This window comes from Haliotis asinina, unplaced genomic scaffold, assembly GCF_037392515.1.
Source record: "Haliotis asinina isolate JCU_RB_2024 unplaced genomic scaffold, JCU_Hal_asi_v2 scaffold_144, whole genome shotgun sequence".
NCBI lineage: Eukaryota > Metazoa > Mollusca > Gastropoda > Lepetellida > Haliotidae > Haliotis > Haliotis asinina.
In genome coordinates, this window is record NW_027134008.1 from 1,299 (window position 1) to 20,431 (window position 19,133).

The window sequence follows — 19,133 nt, forward strand, 5'->3', positions numbered from 1 at the left end:
CTTTACTGCTTTGATGGGGGTGTCATTTAAAAATAATTCTAGATCTTTAAGCGGTTTATACTTTCTGCAGAAATGCAAGCAATTTGTTTTTGTTATAGAAAATGTAAACCCGTTTTCAAGTGACCATTTTTCAATTTTATTGAGACAAATTTGCAATTGCTTTTTCTATTGTATGCATATTTCTACCTCTACAGGAAACATTAAAATCATACACAAATAGTGATCCATCTACTGAATCATTTGAAACCTTAGAAAGACTATTGATTTTAATACTAAATAAAGTCACAGACAAAATACTGCCTCGTGGAACACCCTGATCCTGATGAAGGCAGTCTGAGAGGGTTGATCCCACAAGTACTTGAAACTGTCTGTCAAGCGACCTCCTCTCAAAAGAATGTAAATCTTTTAAAATACCATGCTTCCAAGTAGTATTATATGCTTTTTCTTTATCAAAAAAGATTGATACTGCATGTTGTTTTTTAATGAAAGAATATGTAACAAATGATTCCAAACGAACCAAGTGGTGAATTGTGTTTCGGTTTTTACGAAAACCACATTGTATATCAGTAATCAGATTGTTGGTTTCCAGAAACCAAACTAAGCGATTATTTACTATTCGCTCCATAGTTTTGCAAACGCAGCTAGTTAAGGAAATAGGTCGGTAATTTGATGGATCTGTATGATCCCTCTCAGGTTTTGGAATAGGAACAACTATGGTTTTTCGCCATAAGGGTGAAAATGTGTTATCCAAATATGGTAAAAAATGCCAAGTAACGTTTCGAGACATGATTCAGGCAAGTGTTCAAGAGTTGGTAGTGGATATCAACGGGTCCTGTTGCAGTATCGTGAGCCTGGATAGCGCAGTATGAAGTTCATGTAATGAAAATACCTCATAATCTTCACCATTATCAGATATAAAATTAACTGGTTTCTTCTCTTGGTGTGTTTGATAAGTCTGGAATTCTGAATGACAATTTGAGGAGGACGAATGTTTAGCCAATTTGTTTGCAATATCAGATTTTTAAGTTAGTATGTTATTATCATTTTTGAGATGCTGAATACTACTGGATTTGGAACCCTTGCCTATAATTTTTTGGATCATATTCCATACCCTTGACATAAGAGTACGGGAATTTGTATCTGTAAACCTGAGTCTTTGGTGCTAGGCATTGAGGTGATCAATTAGTTTTGTGAGATCGTCAACGGACATTAGAACAACTAGATTGTGACAGATACATATTTAAAAAAGAGTAATTAAATCTATAACTGTTCAGCTATAGATTGCCAACAACTGAAGGTAGATCATCATAATATGGTTCATGGGGACTCAGTGCCTTTGCTACCCGCAGTTGGAGTAACACCATTCCCTCAGCTGCTGACGATTGTAGGAAAAGTTAGCTATAATTAAAAGAACATATATACTGCCTTAAAATTAATAGGTTTAAATTTATCGTGAATGCGTAGGGACGTATGTACCCTCAGGAGGACTTCAACCCCCTTTGAGGGTACAACCACGAAGAATCTAAGTTACTAATAAAACAGCGAAAGATAAAATATTTATCTACATAGAAACCATTTATGATAATTTATGGAGCAATTCTGTTTGGTTTGAGAGCACAAATTGACGCTAACTTCACTCCATAAAATAATGAATGAGAGTGTGATCTTGTGTTCTTGCCATATTGCAATATTGAATTGCTTACATTCCAGACCTGAAAGACAAGTGGAAAACATTTCAGGTTCAACAGCCTGCCAGTCATTTCTCGATGACTAGGAGCCCTTTATTTGCCAATGAATTCTATTTCCTCATTAACAACTTCTTGTATTCCTATATTGACCTTTACATGCTGAAAGGTAATTCTCTGAAGAAACAATTATCTTGGAAAAAGATGAACGTTAAGTTCGGAAGTCTATGTATGGGAACGATTGACACGGGAGGATGTCTCACAAATAATAGCATGAATTGCATAAATGCAATCGGACATTCAAAGGAGGATCCCGTTATCCTTTCTTATCGGGAATTCAAGAGCCCACGTCGCCTGGTGTTGGAAAGGAGTGAACACATAAAGCTGTATGTATAGCTTTCTTGATAGCAACTATTTTTACTTTACTGACTTGTTCCATTCTCGTCTTGAGGGGTAATATCGTGTGACATGAGGCTATTGCTCAAATAAAAAAGAAAAACAACACATGCAAAGAGTAGAAAAGGTAATGACTTTGAAATGAATTACTCTGTGGGGACAGTTTATTTGCTACAAGTTCAGAAAGATCGCTTTTACCTGTTTTAGAAGGCAGACCCAAGTTCTGTGTATATATACATATACTGCACCATAGACATGTAAGACAGAAAACATTCATTTTGATAGCCTTTCATGAAACAATTGACAGCTGACATGTGCCATATATATTATCTCGTATTTTGTTACAGAAGGACTGCTTCGCCTTTATGCAGTGTGGATTTAATTGCATGCAGTGGGAAGTCTGGTGTAATCCTCTACCTCCCTCAAGACGATGGTTATGTAATTGAAAAGTACATCATTCAGGAAGGTGAAAGAGCATTTTCGTTGATTGAGACGACGAATGTCGAAGGACTTAAAAACATTCAGCACATTAGATGGAATAATGATGGTACATTTGCTGTCGCAATATCTTCAACGACGCTATATTTAATAAATGATAAAGGGCAAGTGATTATTGAAGTAAAACATGGATGGAGGAATAGGTTTGCACTTGCGTTCACCAATGCATCCATTGTGGCCTACAGCGCTTCTGGGACCTCGACCGCTTTCCTGCATGTTCTAAAATATTAATTACGTTCGTTAAACGACTAAATTAACACGAACAGGATTCTGTGTCTCACTTTCCTCGCTGTTGCTTCCCACATCAATTGATGTAGTGAACTCACACGAAATTATCACTCCTGACCTGAGCTCCTGTTGTACAATGTGTTGTCCTTTATCGACCTAAGCCATAACCCTTCGTCCGGTGACCCTACCTATCATAAGAAATGTTTAATAGGCGCCAGTTGTAATCATGTCATTTCAAAAACGAACAGTCTTTAAAGGCTTATGTCAAACAGTTCGATATTGTAACTGCTCTATGTGGAGTTGTAAACCAGGATGTGTAGTTGTTTTGTCCCTCATTGACAGTTATTTCTACAAATGTCACACAACTGTTTACTCACAATATAGCTGACTCCGTGAAAGTGATGACTTGAAATAAGCTCACTCTCACGCAGTGTCTATCCTTAACACTACAGGGGCAGTGGGATAACCTAATGGTTAAAGAGTTTCTTCGTCACTCTGAAGACGATTACCCAGATGGGTGCAAAGCGTGAAGAACATTTCTGGTGTCTCCCGTGAAACTATACTCACTCACTCACTTAACACTTACTCATACATTGCAATCACAATCACATGCAGTCAGCCATGTAAAGTTCTTTGCACTGTTTTACGCTGTGTGCGTATAACCGTGGTGTCGCACACCTCCATTTTCAGCAAACACCATTTTGAAATGTAGCATGTTAGAAGTGGTCTCCAGTGACACATATTGATTGGTACGGGATTGGGCCTTAGTCTCGCTGACTTCACCGTTGTATCCCAGTTAGATTGATGCTAATGCTGACTGTATTTGCTGGCCCTGGCTTGATTATCAACAGGCCACATTCATATAGGTGGAAAACTGCTCCTCGCCGCGTGAAACAAAAATACAAAAGAAATCCAAGAACATAACATGGCAGTATTCATACACCAAATTATATGATGATTCATCAATACTTCTTTTCATGGCACTGATGAAGAGCAAATTCCCCGTAGTGAATGCAAGATAATGGTAACACCTTTTTCCCGTGCGGACCAAGAGTAGAATGTGTTAATATGCCCAGAAGCTGGTGGATCACAGAACTTTCATATTTCCTGCAATAATCGCACATGGGAAATTTCACTTCACAGGAAGAGGAGAAACTTCGTTTAAAGATTCCTCATCTTTAGCAGAAGGATCATTCGCGATCATAATCAAACTTTGAATGATTTATCTGTGAAACCAACATGTTCTTGAAACCAAATGTTTCACCTATTAGAGGATGGGACAACGTTGCCTGTTCATGAACTTTTATTCATCTGAACTGCCACAGCGCAGAGCGACTTTTCTGTTTGTATCTCGTCCAATTCGTTGCTTCAGTTGGAAAAAGTCTACCTTGGACAAACCTCAGGCAGAAATCGTGTTGTTTGTTATTGCTATGTGGCTCTACTTGCGAGGTCACTGTATTCAAACTGCAAAGAAGAAATGAATGACATCGGCTGTGCCAGTCCCCGTTTTAAATTTGAGGCACCAATGCAACAAATCAAATCAAGATGAAAATATTTGCTTCACCAATGCTCGTAATACCTCTGCTTGTATATTTTCTTTTGCAGCACCAAATAGGACAGCATATTTAGCAATCCAGCTCACCAAGTTTTATTTCCATTTACAAAGATCGTTCCTGGGTTACGAAAAACGTTACTGTTTTAGTTACATGCAACAATTTTCTCATATTCCCTTCACTGTAAGAATGTGTATTAAACTTGAAAATAATGGTTATGCTCATGTATATGAATATTGTTGAGAAATTATTAATTCTTAAATATTGTTCTGAACATTTTGTGAATTGGAATCATTTCTATCACTGTAATCTCCCGTTTACTGCTCTGCGTTTAAGTTCACCCTTCTCTGCATGGAGAGCTTGCTATCTCTTTTATCGGTATCACCTCTCAGAAATGTACTCAGATACTATATCAAGTTAGACAAGGATCCTGGGCATTCAAAATCAAGCTTTGTACACAGCAGACAGGAAGTTCCAGCACATGTAGATGGAGAAGACAGTCCATTTTATTCTTGAGACATGACAACACTTTTAGGTAAGGAGGTATGTGTACTCACAGTTTTGTCAGATTAACGTCAATCTCTACAGTATAATTGATACATGATCACTAACGAATTTCGGTCGCATTCTTTACCTCATGTTGTGAACGATAGTTCTTTCTTTGTAAAAGTATATACTCCGGTGATGTTTTCTCAATGACTGTGTGATGTATATAACTTGTGACATAAAACCTTTGTGAAGATTACAAGTATATATTTACTGGTAGCGTTAAAATGAGTGGTTTTGTTTGCTACGTGAGTTGAGTTGGGTTTACGTCACATTGGTATTATTCCAGCCATATAGTGACGAGATCAAGTTTGCGTCCATTACCACTTTAGTAGGAGAAAAGTAATCCGTTTAGCACAGACAATAGCATTCCTAAGAGAACAAAAGCATTCCAGACGAATACAATAGCATTCCAGACGAATACAATAGACATTCCACAGGATTACTCCTTAAAATCCTTAAACTATTCAGGATTACTCCTCCCTTCGAGAACAAAGCATTCCAGAGCACAACAATAGACATTCCTGAACACACCTCCCTATGAGCACAAAGCATTCCAGAGGGATGAGTCAAACTATTTAAACTATTTAACGATATCATTCCACATATGTATCCTAAATACAATAGCATTCCACAAGAACGACTCTTAACACTCTTAAAACTAGGCAAACTATTTAACCTTGGCATTCCACAAAGTGCTCTTTAACGCAAAGTATGCAAACTATTTAACGATGGCATTACACAGATACATACTGAGTCAACTGAAACCGTTCAAACGATATGCGGTGAACAACCAAGTTATACATTAACCCCTTTGAGCAGATCGTTAGCTTATATAGAGTGTTTGTTTGGTTTTTTTTGTTTTTTTTTTTTTGTTTTTTTGTTTGTTTGTTTTTGTTTTTTTTCCAGATCTATGATAGAAGGTAAAGGTTAACTTTATGAAACGTGAACATTCATAGAGTTCGGAATGTATCAAATAATGAATGAATAAACGAGACGTTGCTTTGAAAAAAACTTGAAATGCTCGCTGAGACATATACACAGAGAATCAATGTTCCCGTACGCTCTCGAAATTGATCGCCAAAACGCAGAAACAGGCGAAGTAACGCGTTCGGTTTGACCTCATAACGCCTTGGCAGTTGCGTTCGAGTGAATGTTTTATGGTTCATGGTCTATGAAATGGAATTGTAATGCATCAATAACATCGCATCATAGTAAAGTACAACACATTTAAGTGTGATGACACATTTTGTTCACCCATGTAACACTTGTTACTCAATGGAACACAATAAATGAATGAAACTTACCTAAAGTTTAACATAACAGGGTTTGCAGATGCACTCCGTTATCGTCTTTAGACAGGTCATGTTCATTTTTTTTTCCAAAAATGGTAGCGTTAACACCTGTAGTTCCACCATACACTTGATATTTAAACACGGTCTCTTCCTAGTTGTGTCCTTAAATATTTCCAGATTGTCCTCTCCTCTCTTCCTCTTCACTATCTTCTCTTTCTTTCTCCTTTGCTTAATTGTTTTCTCTTCCAATGTCTTCTGTTCTTTCGTAATTGCTTTCCCTCTCTGTCTTATCTCTTTCAGTCTTTTTCAGTTTCTGTTCTCTCTTGAACTTTTCGCAGTAAGCCTTAATTACTGGTTGATTTTCTAGTATTTCTATTTGACGATCCAACAAAGTAGGAGTCTGTTTTTTGGTAAATGTTTGGTTTACTTTCCTTAATCCTAGAACGTTAAAAAAAATCTTCCATCATACCAGCAGTAAACTGTCCAAACGTACAGAATATTCATCACACACTCACATCGTCTTTGACTCAGTATTTACCAAAACAGTGTTCTATTGAAAATATTTCAATCTACCTTGTGGTTAATTTGAGGGTTGAGTTTATGGGCGGAGGGGAGGACTTCTTTGCCAAAAAGAACGTGAGCTAGGTTAACAAAGTGTGGTAGCCGTCCATGACCAAGGTTTTGATATTTGTCATGCCAACGTCAGCAAGATTTGATATCGCTTATGTGAATGTACCTAACTTCTTGAAACGTGGACAATTTCTTTTTTGTCTTTAAGAATACACCCATCATGACTTGTAGTTTTTGTTGAAATCTATGTCACGATTCTCGTTTTCAAAGCTGCGACTGTGCGATATATATAAGATGGTATAAACTTATATTAATCAAACGGTATGGCTTATCTCACCTTCACCTTCTGTTTCGGGATACGATTTCGCTATACTTAAAGCAAACCATAGTATATCTTTTTGTTCTATTTCGTTCGAGAATTTGATTGATACCTTTGGATTTATTTTTTCAAAACTTGTGGAACATCAAAATTATAGTTATCCTTTTTCGTTGTACGAGAGAATTCAATTCACGCCCTTAAAACTAGGCAAACTATTTAACCTCAGCATTCCACAAAGCGCTCTTTAACGGAAAGTATGTAAACTATTTAATGATAGCATTTCACAGATGCATCCCGAATCAATTGAAACCGTTGAAAACGATATATGGTGAACAAACAAGTTATACATTAACCCTTGAATAGCTCGATCCGGTTAGTATCGTAAGCGTTCTATATACACGTGTGTTTCACAGCTCTCACTAGTGACAAAAAACATGCCAACAAGTTTGTTAGCTTATAAAGGAATCCTTTTGTATAAGTTTGTAATCTTCTGTCACTATTCAGATCTATGATAGGAGATAAAGGGTTAACTCTATGAAACGTGCTCATTCATGGCGTTTGGAATGTGTTTTCAAATGAATGAATGAATGAACGAGACGTTGCTTTGAAAAACTTGTCATGCTCGCTGAAGCATATACGCAGAGAATCAATGTTCCCGTACGCTCTCGAAATTGAACGCCAAAACGCAGAAACAGGAGAAGTCAGGCGTTCGGTTTGGCCTCATAATGCATTAGCAGTTGCGTTCGAGCGAATATTTCCAGTTCATGGTCTATGAAATGGAATTGTAATGCATAAATAACATCGCATCATAGCAAAGTTCAACACCTTTAAGTGTGATGGTACATTTTGTCCTCGCATGTAAGACATATTACTCAAAGCAAAACAAATAAATGAATAAAACTTACCTAAAATTCGAACAAAAACGGGTTTGCATACACACTCTGCCGTTTTCATATCAGTGATGCTTTCTTTTTTATATAAAACTAATTCCAGTGTTAGTCTTTCCAGTTTCACTGAACATTCCAGTTTCACTGAACATTCGGTCTTTAAACACAATTTTCACATCACTTTTCAGGACAGGTTTCACATTCACATTACAGTTTTAGATTGGTACAATATTTCCATTGGAATAAATCAACAGGTGTTTTTCCGCTATAAATCACCAAAAGTCCGTTTTTCATGAGAAAGTGTCATTAAGATATCAATCCCACACATTTCAACACGTTAAGTCGCAAATAGTTTTCATATCAGTCATTAGCTACATACATAGTGAGATTTCTTCTTGGCGTCATGTAGCAGTTATACAAACAAATTGTTCAAATACTGTGATGCCCTCGGAGCACGATTGAAGTGAGTGGAGTAGTTTTACAAATCGTTTCAGCGGAATCGCACTCAGGGTTCAACTGGTGAAAAACCATAAGACATCTCACGCATGGTCGGTTTTATCGTTTGCCTCAGCCTTTCGCCGAAACAACAGGCTTTATGCAGTAACCGTTATCACAAACCGACCTCTACCCTGCGCATTTTATACTAACCGATAAACTAATGTATCACACGTTTTTGCCATAATGTCGGACACGCATAAGCGTTATACAACAAATATCACGACTTCTACTACAAACTTCAATAAAATGTACTGTTCAAAATGTCACGGACAGGATTTTGCAATAGGTTTAGTATGTAAGACGAAAAATACCCATGCATTATAACAGAGACCATTTAATAAATTTATTATATGGTCTCTGACTATAAGTGTCATGCCTGTTCTATTGATTTCACCTGCAACATTTGGCTTTGATTATTTATTGGTTATTCCTAACCATCAAATTTCTCTTTATGAACATACCATTCCATTTTCATAACTACTTTAGATCAAATCAGGAATTGACGAAACAACTTTTATCATTTTTTTTTGGTTCATACTACCATTATTTTATGTCAAACATAAATTAGTTTCACTGTTAAGTTATTTACCACGTCTGTGGAGATAACCGGTTTTATTAGTAAAAAAAAATTATGAACAGAGCCGATCGCTACGTGTTCACCACCACCTTCCTGAAACACCCATGTGCCAAAAGACATCCTGGTACCTATTCATGCTACATAGTAATCTGTCCGATTGATCATTTCTTTCCGATTCAGTGCTGTATCACGTTGCGACCCAGCCCAAGTCAAAAGAATGTGCCGACTCTCTCCATCTTTTATAATCTAATGTAAAATGTAGACAAATGAAACCTGCCAAAGAGAAATTTCTCACGATTTGATATTGCAATGTCCTGGCACTTTACAGAACTCATTATCCCTTACAGACATTGTTAATACTTAGTCAAAAGAACCATGATAGTGCAAAAAATATTTCATCTATAAAAAGATCTGACTGTCCTATCATTCACTCACAGGACATCAGGCAAGCATACACATTCGTGAAAAGCCGAGACTTGTCACACCAAGGATTCATCCGTTCTTGCATACAACAGAAAGGTAAGCATTTTTTATTGACTTTATTGAATAGTTTGTCTGTGTAGTGTTGCATGTGCTATTATCAGTTAGTTGCAATGATAATTCTATAACATTCAACATTACCTTGATCGTTTATAGGTAGAGTAAGACAAACATTGTGCCCAATATAAATGTGCATTATGCTGAGCTATGTGACTTTTATTGGTTTTCCTCTCTCTACAGATCGTCAAGGGGTGTAACTTAGAAATTGATGAATAACCAATGGTTCCACACATTGTTGTTAGCGTAACACTAGTTAGCCATGAGTAATTTCAGCACCTGCCCGGTGTTTGTTTGTGATCGTTGTCACCAAACCTTTAGCCTTAAACATAATTTACTACGTCACCAAAGACATTGTGGTAGAGTAGGCACTTTATATTCTTGTCAATTTTGTCAGAAGACTTTCAACCGAAAAGATAATTTGAATCAGCATGCTAAATCCTGTCGACAAAAAGTGACCTATCGTCGTCAATGTCTGCATTGTTTTCAACATTTTCAAAATGAACCTGATTATCTAAACCATCACTGTGCATCAAGTAGAGCTACTGGTCTCACTTGTCGAACCTGTCACCAATCCTTTCCTACCTCAAAAGCATTCAGACTGCACAAATATAAAACAAATCATGACATGGTAGGGCATGGTAAAGGCAGGGCTAAGACAAAGTCTAAGCTAGCAACAGTGTCTGTAGCACCCCCTGATTCACCTCCTGTTTCCACTGCTCCTCCCGCTTCGCCTCGCCATCCTAGTCAACCCAAAGATCATTCAAAGGCATGTTCTAGTCAGGCTTTACGTGGTGACGTGAGGGAGTATGATTTTGAAGGACAAACGTCTACTGACGCATTAGAATTTCTAGTCCGAGAACAGAGTAATGTCATTTCAACCCTTGAATCAGAAATAGGTGAGAAAAAGGCAATTAAATGGACTTTATGTTTACACATTAAAATGGAGAAACCAAGCGAAGATGCTCATTCAAATTATCACGAAGCCTACTTTAGAAGCAGCATGCAGATAACCATGGAAGGGAGTGATTTGATTGAACAATATTTGGCTGCCATGAACAAAATGTTGCAAACACTAGACGATTATGAAGGGGTTCATTCAGGATTAAATGTTTCTGACATTGTCCTTTTGAAACTGACTGTGGTGAAGTTCGCTCCATTGAACGGTGGTACTTACATTCCACTTCCTCCAGCTCTGGCTAAACATGCGCACTGTATTTTAAATATTCAAAACAATGACAATGATTTATGTTTTGCTCTCTCCATTCTTGCCAAATTGTACCCAGCCTCATCAAACAAGGAAAGAGAAACACATTACCTCCCCTATTTGAATAGGCTCAATTTAGAAGGGTTTTCTTTTCCTATGACATTGAAACACATTCCTCGTTTTGAACGGCTTAACCAGTTGAGCATCAATGTGTACGGTTTTGAAGATGGTACCTTGTACCCTATGTACATCAGTAATGAGTCGAACGTGGAGGAACATAGGTGCGTAGATTTATTGTTATTGTCACAAGAAAGTCAACCAGATGATTTTGAGGGAGTCTTGGGGTTAGAAGATCACGAGGAAGCCATGGATGTAGACAAGATACCCAACACACATTATTGTCTCATTAACAACTTGAACAGATTAGTTAGAAACAGAAAAGGTAACACAAACATGTGTTTTGTTTGTAGAAAATGTTTGTGGTCTTACTCATCTCGGGAAAGGTTGGAAGCTCACAAAGACTATTGTTTTAAGAAAGCACAAAGAGTCATTTTACCTAAACCAGAGGAAGCAGTGTATGAATTCGGTTTAAGATCACAAAGCAAAACTGAAAGAGTCAAGTTTTTGATTGTAGCCGATTTTGAAAGCTTGTTAGTGACTGAAGATGGTGATTCTTCACGTTTAAACCGCCATGTCCCATGCGGCTATGCCTACAAGGTGGTGTGTACCGATGAACAGTATTCCAAACCCATTCAAACCTATATAGGTGAAAACGCAGCAGAACATTTCATCAACAGCATTTTGGAAGAATATGATGCCATCATGTGTCTGTTTGATTCTGTCAAACCCATGCAACTCACTAACCAAGATAAAATTGTCATAGCTAATACAGAACATTGTGGGTTGTGTGGAAAGCCCTTAGGAACAGACAGTGTATTGGATCATGACCACTTGTCGGGGAAGTTCCGTCAAGTCTTGCATAACAAATGTAACCTAAATTTTCAGTTCAGCAAGAAGGTAGTTGTGATGTTTCACAATCTAGAACATTATGATGCTCATCTTTTGTTAGAAGTAGCACAACAGTTTGGCGATCGTGAGATCACTGTGATACCTCATACCACTGAGCAATTTCTGTCCTTCACAGTAGACCATAGATTAGTGTTTTTGGATTCCTACAAATTTTTACAAAGTTCTTTGGATGCACTGACACAAAATCTGTTGAAAAAAGGTGCGGATTCTTTTGTGTATTTGAAAGAGCAATTTCCTCAGCATGTAGATTTGTTAACACGAAAACTACCATTTCCCTATGAACATATGGATTCCTGGGAAACGCTCAGCGAGACATGTTTGCCTTCAAAGGAAGCATTCTACAGTTCCTTGACTGAGCAGGGTGTTAGTGAGGATGACTATGCATTTGCCCATCAGTTATGGCAAACATTTCAATGCCAATCCATGAGCGACTTCATGAGATTGTATGTGACAGTAGATGTGTTGCTGTTAACCGATGTTATTGAAACCTTTAGAACTGGTTGTTTAGCTGACTATGGTCTTGACATTTGTCACTACTATTCCATGCCTGGTTTCTGTTTGGATGCTGCTATGAAAATCACAGGGGCTAAATTGGACCTATTCACAGATGTAGACACTTACAATTTTATTGAACATTCTATTCGTGGTGGTGTGTCTGTCATTGGTAAAAAATATGCAGAAAGCAACAATGAACATATGAGTGACTTTGCTCCAGAGAAAGACACGTCCACTCTACTCTACTTTGATGTGAACTCGCTGTATGCTACTGTCATGTTACAACCGCTTCCTATAGGAAATTATCACTTCATTGAACCTGCAGAGTTCACCACCATAGACTGGACAAGCATCGAGGTAGGGGGAGAGTATGGGTACATTCTGGAAGTCGATTTGTTATATCCCAGTCATTTGCACCACGTTCATGCAGCTTTCCCTATGGCTCCAACGCATGATGATATCCCATTTGAGGAGTTATCCCCTACACACAAAGAGCTTCTCGCTCATTTTAACAATCAACCCATAGATAAACTTCCAAAGAAATCATCCGGTAGAAAACTTTTTTGTACGTTGAAAGATCGTACGCATTATGTGGTTCATTTTAAAACCTTGCAGTTGTATTTGAAACATGGTTTAGTGTTGAATCGCATACACAGAGTGCTAAAGTTTAGCCAGGGTCCGTGGTTAAAATCCTATGTGGAACTCAACTTGAAAAATCGCAAAAATGCAAAGGATGATTGTGACAAAGACCGTTACAAATTGATGAACAACTGTGTGTTTGGTCGTTTCTGTATGAATAAACGCAAACACATAAGAGTACACTTGGTGACACACAGACCCAAACTTCAAAAACTGGCCTCAAAAACCAATTTCAAACAGGTTAAAATTTATTCAAAGGACGTGGTTGCGGTTGAATTGGAAAATTTAAGTGTGCATTTAGATCAACCCATTGCTGTCGGTTTTAGCATTTTGGATTTGGCTAAATATGAAATTTATGACTTTTACTACAATGTGATGCAAAAGGAATATGGACATGAACATTTAGATTTGCTCATGACAGACACTGACAGTCTCTTTATGCAAGTCCATGCCCCTCCACATAAACCCCTCCAGGACCCCTATGTGTTTATGAAACAGAATCTCCATTTATTTGACACTTCCAATTATGCTCCCAATGATCCAAAGGGGCTCTATTCCGATCAAAACAGGAAGGTGACAGGCAAGATGAAGGATGAAGCAGGTGGAAACATCATACTTGAATTCTGTGGACTAAAAAGTAAAATGTATTCCTTCTTGATGAAAACGGATAAGGATCTTATTGAGAAAAAGACAGCCAAAGGTATTAAAAAAACAGTCATCAAGAAATTTCTCAGACATAAGATGTTTAGGGAGTGTCTTTTTGACAAAACAGCTGTGTCATGTTCTTTTCATCTCATTCGCTCTTTCAATAACGTCTTGTACACACAGAAACAAAACAAAGTGGCTTTGACCTCTATAGACAACAAGCGTTATGTGCTAGAGGATGGGATTCATAGTGTACCTTATGGTTATTCATCAACTGTATAGTTACTCACTCACTGCATCTGCACGAAATATGGATTTTTACAAGTCCTAACAGGTAAGCTATATGATTATTATGAAAAAATTTTTTTTATTAAAATTTAGAATCGCATTGAAATTTAAAATGTATAGTCATGTCATTATGTTTGTTTTAATACTAGACGTGTTTGATTTTATTTATTTTCTCTTTATTTTTACAGGATGAGCAAACCAGCCTACATGTGTACAAGCTGCGATGGCTTTCTACCTGTGGACGCAAATGGTGAAGACCGATCGGGTCTCTTTACCTGCGTCTACTGTGGTACCAAATTAAAATATACATATCATAGGTTCCTGACGCATACTGGCAAATGTGTGGTCAGGAAGGCAAAACTGAAGACAGCCCATGCTTGCACTTGTGGGAAGATTCATCATAATGACTCATCATAATGACTAACAGAAGTCAAACTTACACTTGACAAGACAGCGACTGGCTGAATGTATCCTATGTTTCGACTAGCTGAATGTATCCTATGTTTTGCAGCAAGAGCAAAACATGAACACTATGAGTGGTTACTTCAAGACTACAAAGTGAACACTATGTGTGACTGCTTCAAGACTACAAAGTGAACACTATGTGTGACTGCTTCAAGACTACAAAGTGAACACAATGTGTGACTGCTTCAAGACTAAAAGGAGAACAAACATAAACACTATTGTGCTCACATTGTTTATTGTCACAAACTATACATAGAGTACATAGAGTTTGAGGTTTCAATAAAACGATTCTAATGTTGCCAACCCTGGAACACCTTTGGCAGCTTTACGTTTCACAAATAAAACATTTCTATGTATCTTGGTTTTGTCTTTCTTTTTTCTTCCAATACATTTCCTGAAATGTTTGGGCAAATGTAAACGCTTTAATAGTTTAAGAAACTGTTTATAACCCACTGGTGAACGCCTACTTCGCGGTGACAGGATAAAAAAACGAATCAAGTTGACAATGTTTGAGTTTTGCAGCACATTATTATTGTTTCCCACAAGTTGTAAATGTTCATCTACACACAATTGTCCTTTTTTAATGTTGTTTTTCACAAACAGCCACATTGTCATCAATTTCCCAATGGTTTTGGTAGAAGAAATGTCCTTGATTAACTGGTCGGGAACTTGAAACAGGAGTTCTGTCTTCTTGTTGCATACAGGATTATCAGCCGGTTGTTCCGAGTTAGCTATCCCTTGTGAATCATCATCATCATCAACTATCTCATTCACTTTCTGTGACTGAGCTGTCTGAAGAGCTGTCTGATGAGCTGTCTGTTGAGCTGTCTTTTCTTTTTCTTCTTGTTTGGACATCAATCTCTGATAATTCTCTCTCGTCAGAAGAATCATGGGCTTGCTCATTTTGAACTGAGGACAAGTAGGCTTGGTAGTTCCTTATGCAAATAGGTACAATTGAATGGTAGGCAGCGATGAGCTCACGTTTCCTGTGTCTGCTGACACTCTTACTGCCTAAGATTCGAATGACAGACTTATGACGTGACAGACGGTTTTTGTCACCTGGTGTGAGTGGTATCTTTCCAACAAGGATATTATACACTAGTGTAATCACTGACTTAAACTGTTCAGATGAAGCATGCGTCAACATAGCTTTTCTCTGTGCAGAATTAGCTTGTTCTAACATCATAAGAAAAGCCCAATGCTTTTGCAGCAGACCGCTCATGTTGATGTTGTAGGGTAGCTGTTCCACGTTCAAAGAGAGCTGACTGTAGAATGAGTGAAGTGAAGTGAACTGACTGTTATATTGACTATATAAATTAATTCAAAGTTGTATGTGTTCTAACCTTCCTTGTTGGTTTTGGGTTCAGACACCATGTGGATATAAGCACAATGTGGAGACAGTCTAAAATGTTCTGCTAATGGATCATCTTCGGCTATCCACGAATGCACTCTCAGTGCGCATTGGAAACAGTAGACCTTGTCAGATTGTCCCGTATAGATAAATCCTGCTTCTGCCATGACTTTTGGTGGCTGCTTCATTTGTACTGGCCAACTGTTGAAAGACTTCAGTCTGTCACTAAACTTTTGTCCAAACCTAATATTATTGCATGGTATTTCAATACAGTCTGCCACTAGGTTATCAAACGGTCCGCACACATCCATGGCTCTGTTCGGTATGAAAGTGAAAAGGATGAGACGTGGCTGTATATTACCTTAGTTATGTCACTCTATATCTGTGGCAGATACACTGTACACACCTCATCAGAGAATATACCTGTACGCAAACGACCATACTGTTCATCTGCATAGGGCGAGGTATCCATGACCAGATAACCATATTTCTTTCTACTTACAGCATCTTGAAAAGATTCGGTGAAATATTTAGCCTGTCCTGGAAATATTTGTGATGCTAAAATTTTATACTCATGTGCCGAACGAGGGTTAGACAATAACACAAAATAATGTGTGTTCAGTGACATAGTTCTGTTACATTCCCCCTTTGGATACGCTGATTGTAGAATGTTGATAACAGAAATTCCCAGATGGTGGGATAATGTGGTATATAGGTGTAAAAACAGCTGACTTTTACACACTTGTTGCATGAAGTCATCTACTACCAGGAGACAATGTTTATCCGATTCTAAAGAATATGAATTTAACTCCTGTTCTGTGGGAAGGACATCTTGAAAACGAATATTGGGAATGATTCTCTTGAGTTCACTATAGACATCCTGCCACACAGCATAGCAGTAAATAATCAATTTGGGTGCAGGATCAAACATGACATTGGCATGTCTTAACAGATGTGAAACCCAAAAGGTTTTACCACTTGACGATCCACCTATTACGGATATGGTTGTAGGCGTTTTAAAAGGCAACAGACAAGCACTTTCATCCATGATGTATCTTGGTCTGCTGTTCAGTATGAAACTGAACTTACTCACCAACACAGAGGGTATTTATACATAACAAAACATCATTTGAACTAAATCTAATTATTTATTTTTTTTTATTCTACATGGAAAAAACATTGTACATCATTGTCAATTAAAACAGGAAGGAGTACAGTATTTGAAATAGTTGCATATATACTGTGATACAAAAGTATCATTCCATAGGAAGTTCCTTACATCAAACTGATGAACAATACGCTGAAAACTCCAGTGAGCTTTCAATGTACATAACAGATAATACAAACAATAGAACCCACACACATTGGTATCTACAGATTGTATCTGTTCACTGTTGTGCAAGTAAGATCTAACATAGGATTTTAGGTACCTATCAAATACAGCATCAATGGGTTCTGATAGGCTGTCAAACAATTCTGCTCTATTTCCTTTGAAATACATAGCAACCCAGTGACGACCTTTCTTTTGACTACAGTCTGTATTTACAATTAGTCCAACTCCCCTTCTTATCATGGAAGATGTCAGTACAGGCAAAGTGTCTTTAGCATACACTCCCAGGACGTGACACTGTAAGACAGGATCGCACTGTATGGAGCACTTCAATTCCGAAGCTTTCATGTTTTACTTGATGTACACATTTCGCGCTTTATCAATTTCTATGATGGAATTTCTTTCACTCATGATAACACAACTCAATGTCTTAGTCAAAGCAGATTTGAATTCAATTTCAAGTCTCACATTTCCCGATTTCACAAGATTGAGATAATCGACATCTACTTCATCCAGTTGGTAAACAAAAAGAGCACTGCCAAGCAAAAAGTCCTTTCTTGAAATACCATTGCCCTGGTTTTGACACCAAAGTTTCTGGCTATCAAACAGGTTGAGATAGGTGTCTGCATCGTCTGCACTTGTAGCTCTCCCTGGGACACTGACACCGTTCACATACAGGTTGATCGTTTTAATCATACCCAATTGAAAGTTGAAAGGATTCCCATCATATTTCCCATTAAAACTGCCGCTATCAACAAATGCTACGATATATCGATTAGCAATGGGATTGGAGACATTGTCAATGGTATGTGTTAACTGAGAGACGGGAATGCTAGTGACCTTCACCTCAGACTTGACGAATGGATAGAGGGCATTAGAGTTGTTCTCAAACAAGGTATTGTGAGCTATAATCAGGGCTGGGTTGACATTCAGTCTGCAGACTTTGAGATAAGCATCCAGAAGGGTTATAGTGAATTTTTTGTTGGCCACACCACTCATGAGACAGAAGGTAGGAGAGGATCTGTACAATTTCAAAGTCATAGGTACACCATTAATCATGTATCTATTCATCTCAAAGACATCTTCAAATAAGTTTCCAGACATGGTCATCTCTTGACTCAATTTAATGAACTGTCCTCGTGCCATCAAGCCCGTGTTGCTTCCTGTTTCTGTATCTGTTGATTCTATATCACTGTTCGATTGTCCTACATCTTTATAAAACAACTGAGAGGTTAACTGAGTTGTCTTTGCATCGGTTCCAAAATTCAGCAAGGCTTTCATCATGCTCTTGTACGCATAATGATTGTTTGTGGAAGAGACCAGTGTGTCATTCAAATAAACTGAAACCTGACTAAAAAGTGACTGAAGAAACAAGTTGACTGGAGCCACGTGTTCCTTGGAAAGCAATATGCTCCCATCATTGTGAGTGACCTTGAGTTTCACGTGCAATCTTGTCCTCTTCAAATCAAGGTAGTCACTGCCTGTGTTAGAAATACTGAATTCCAAAGGCGCTTCGTCGTTGATTTGACTCACTGGACGTACATTTTCATAGTAATGTTGTTGAACACATGTCTGAAATGGTGGCAGTGAGAACAAATTCAGGGATTCTGGAATTATCTCATCGAAGTGTTTACTGGTGAGCAGCGACATGGTGTTAACCAAAGATATCGTTTTCGTTCACTGGTGTGCTCTTGAACACACGAGCTGTCTTGGAGGGGGTGTTGCTTGTTAGACGTATCCTCTTGGTTGTGACCACGCGTTCCCCTGCAGCTCTTTTTAATGATTTCTGTCTCTTCTCTTTAGCATCTGCTCTTTCCACCACACTTTGAGGTTCAGAAGTGACCTGCAGTTTGACTTTAACTTCTTTTGATGCTTCCTGAGGTTGATCAGATGAAATGAGCTTAGGTTGTGGTTTTCCATTCACCAGTTGAGAACTACCTGCCATGTGTTTTTTGAAAAAAATCTGCCATTTGTTGTAATCGGGTACATACAAAGGTAACGTCTCCATCTTAGGCAACAAAAGGGTAACGTCTGAAGTGAAGTGTTAGGTGAGTCTCCTCTTTCAAGAATGACAGTGAAGTTCCATCGCTTGCTT

The 19,133-nt window shown here is 38.0% G+C and overlaps 1 protein-coding gene across 1 annotated transcript; it reads right to left on the minus strand.

Moving 5' to 3' along the window:
* Positions 1-14,542: 14,542 nt before the first annotated feature.
* LOC137271521 (uncharacterized protein F54H12.2-like) lies at positions 14,543-18,688 on the minus strand. The gene is made up of 3 exons (XM_067804002.1): positions 17,507-18,688; positions 15,027-15,266; positions 14,543-14,548 (listed from the first exon to the last, which is right to left on the minus strand). Exons 1-3 carry the CDS (start codon positions 18,686-18,688, stop codon positions 14,543-14,545), a joined length of 1,428 nt encoding a protein of 475 aa, XP_067660103.1.
* Between the last annotated feature and the right edge of the window lie 445 nt (positions 18,689-19,133).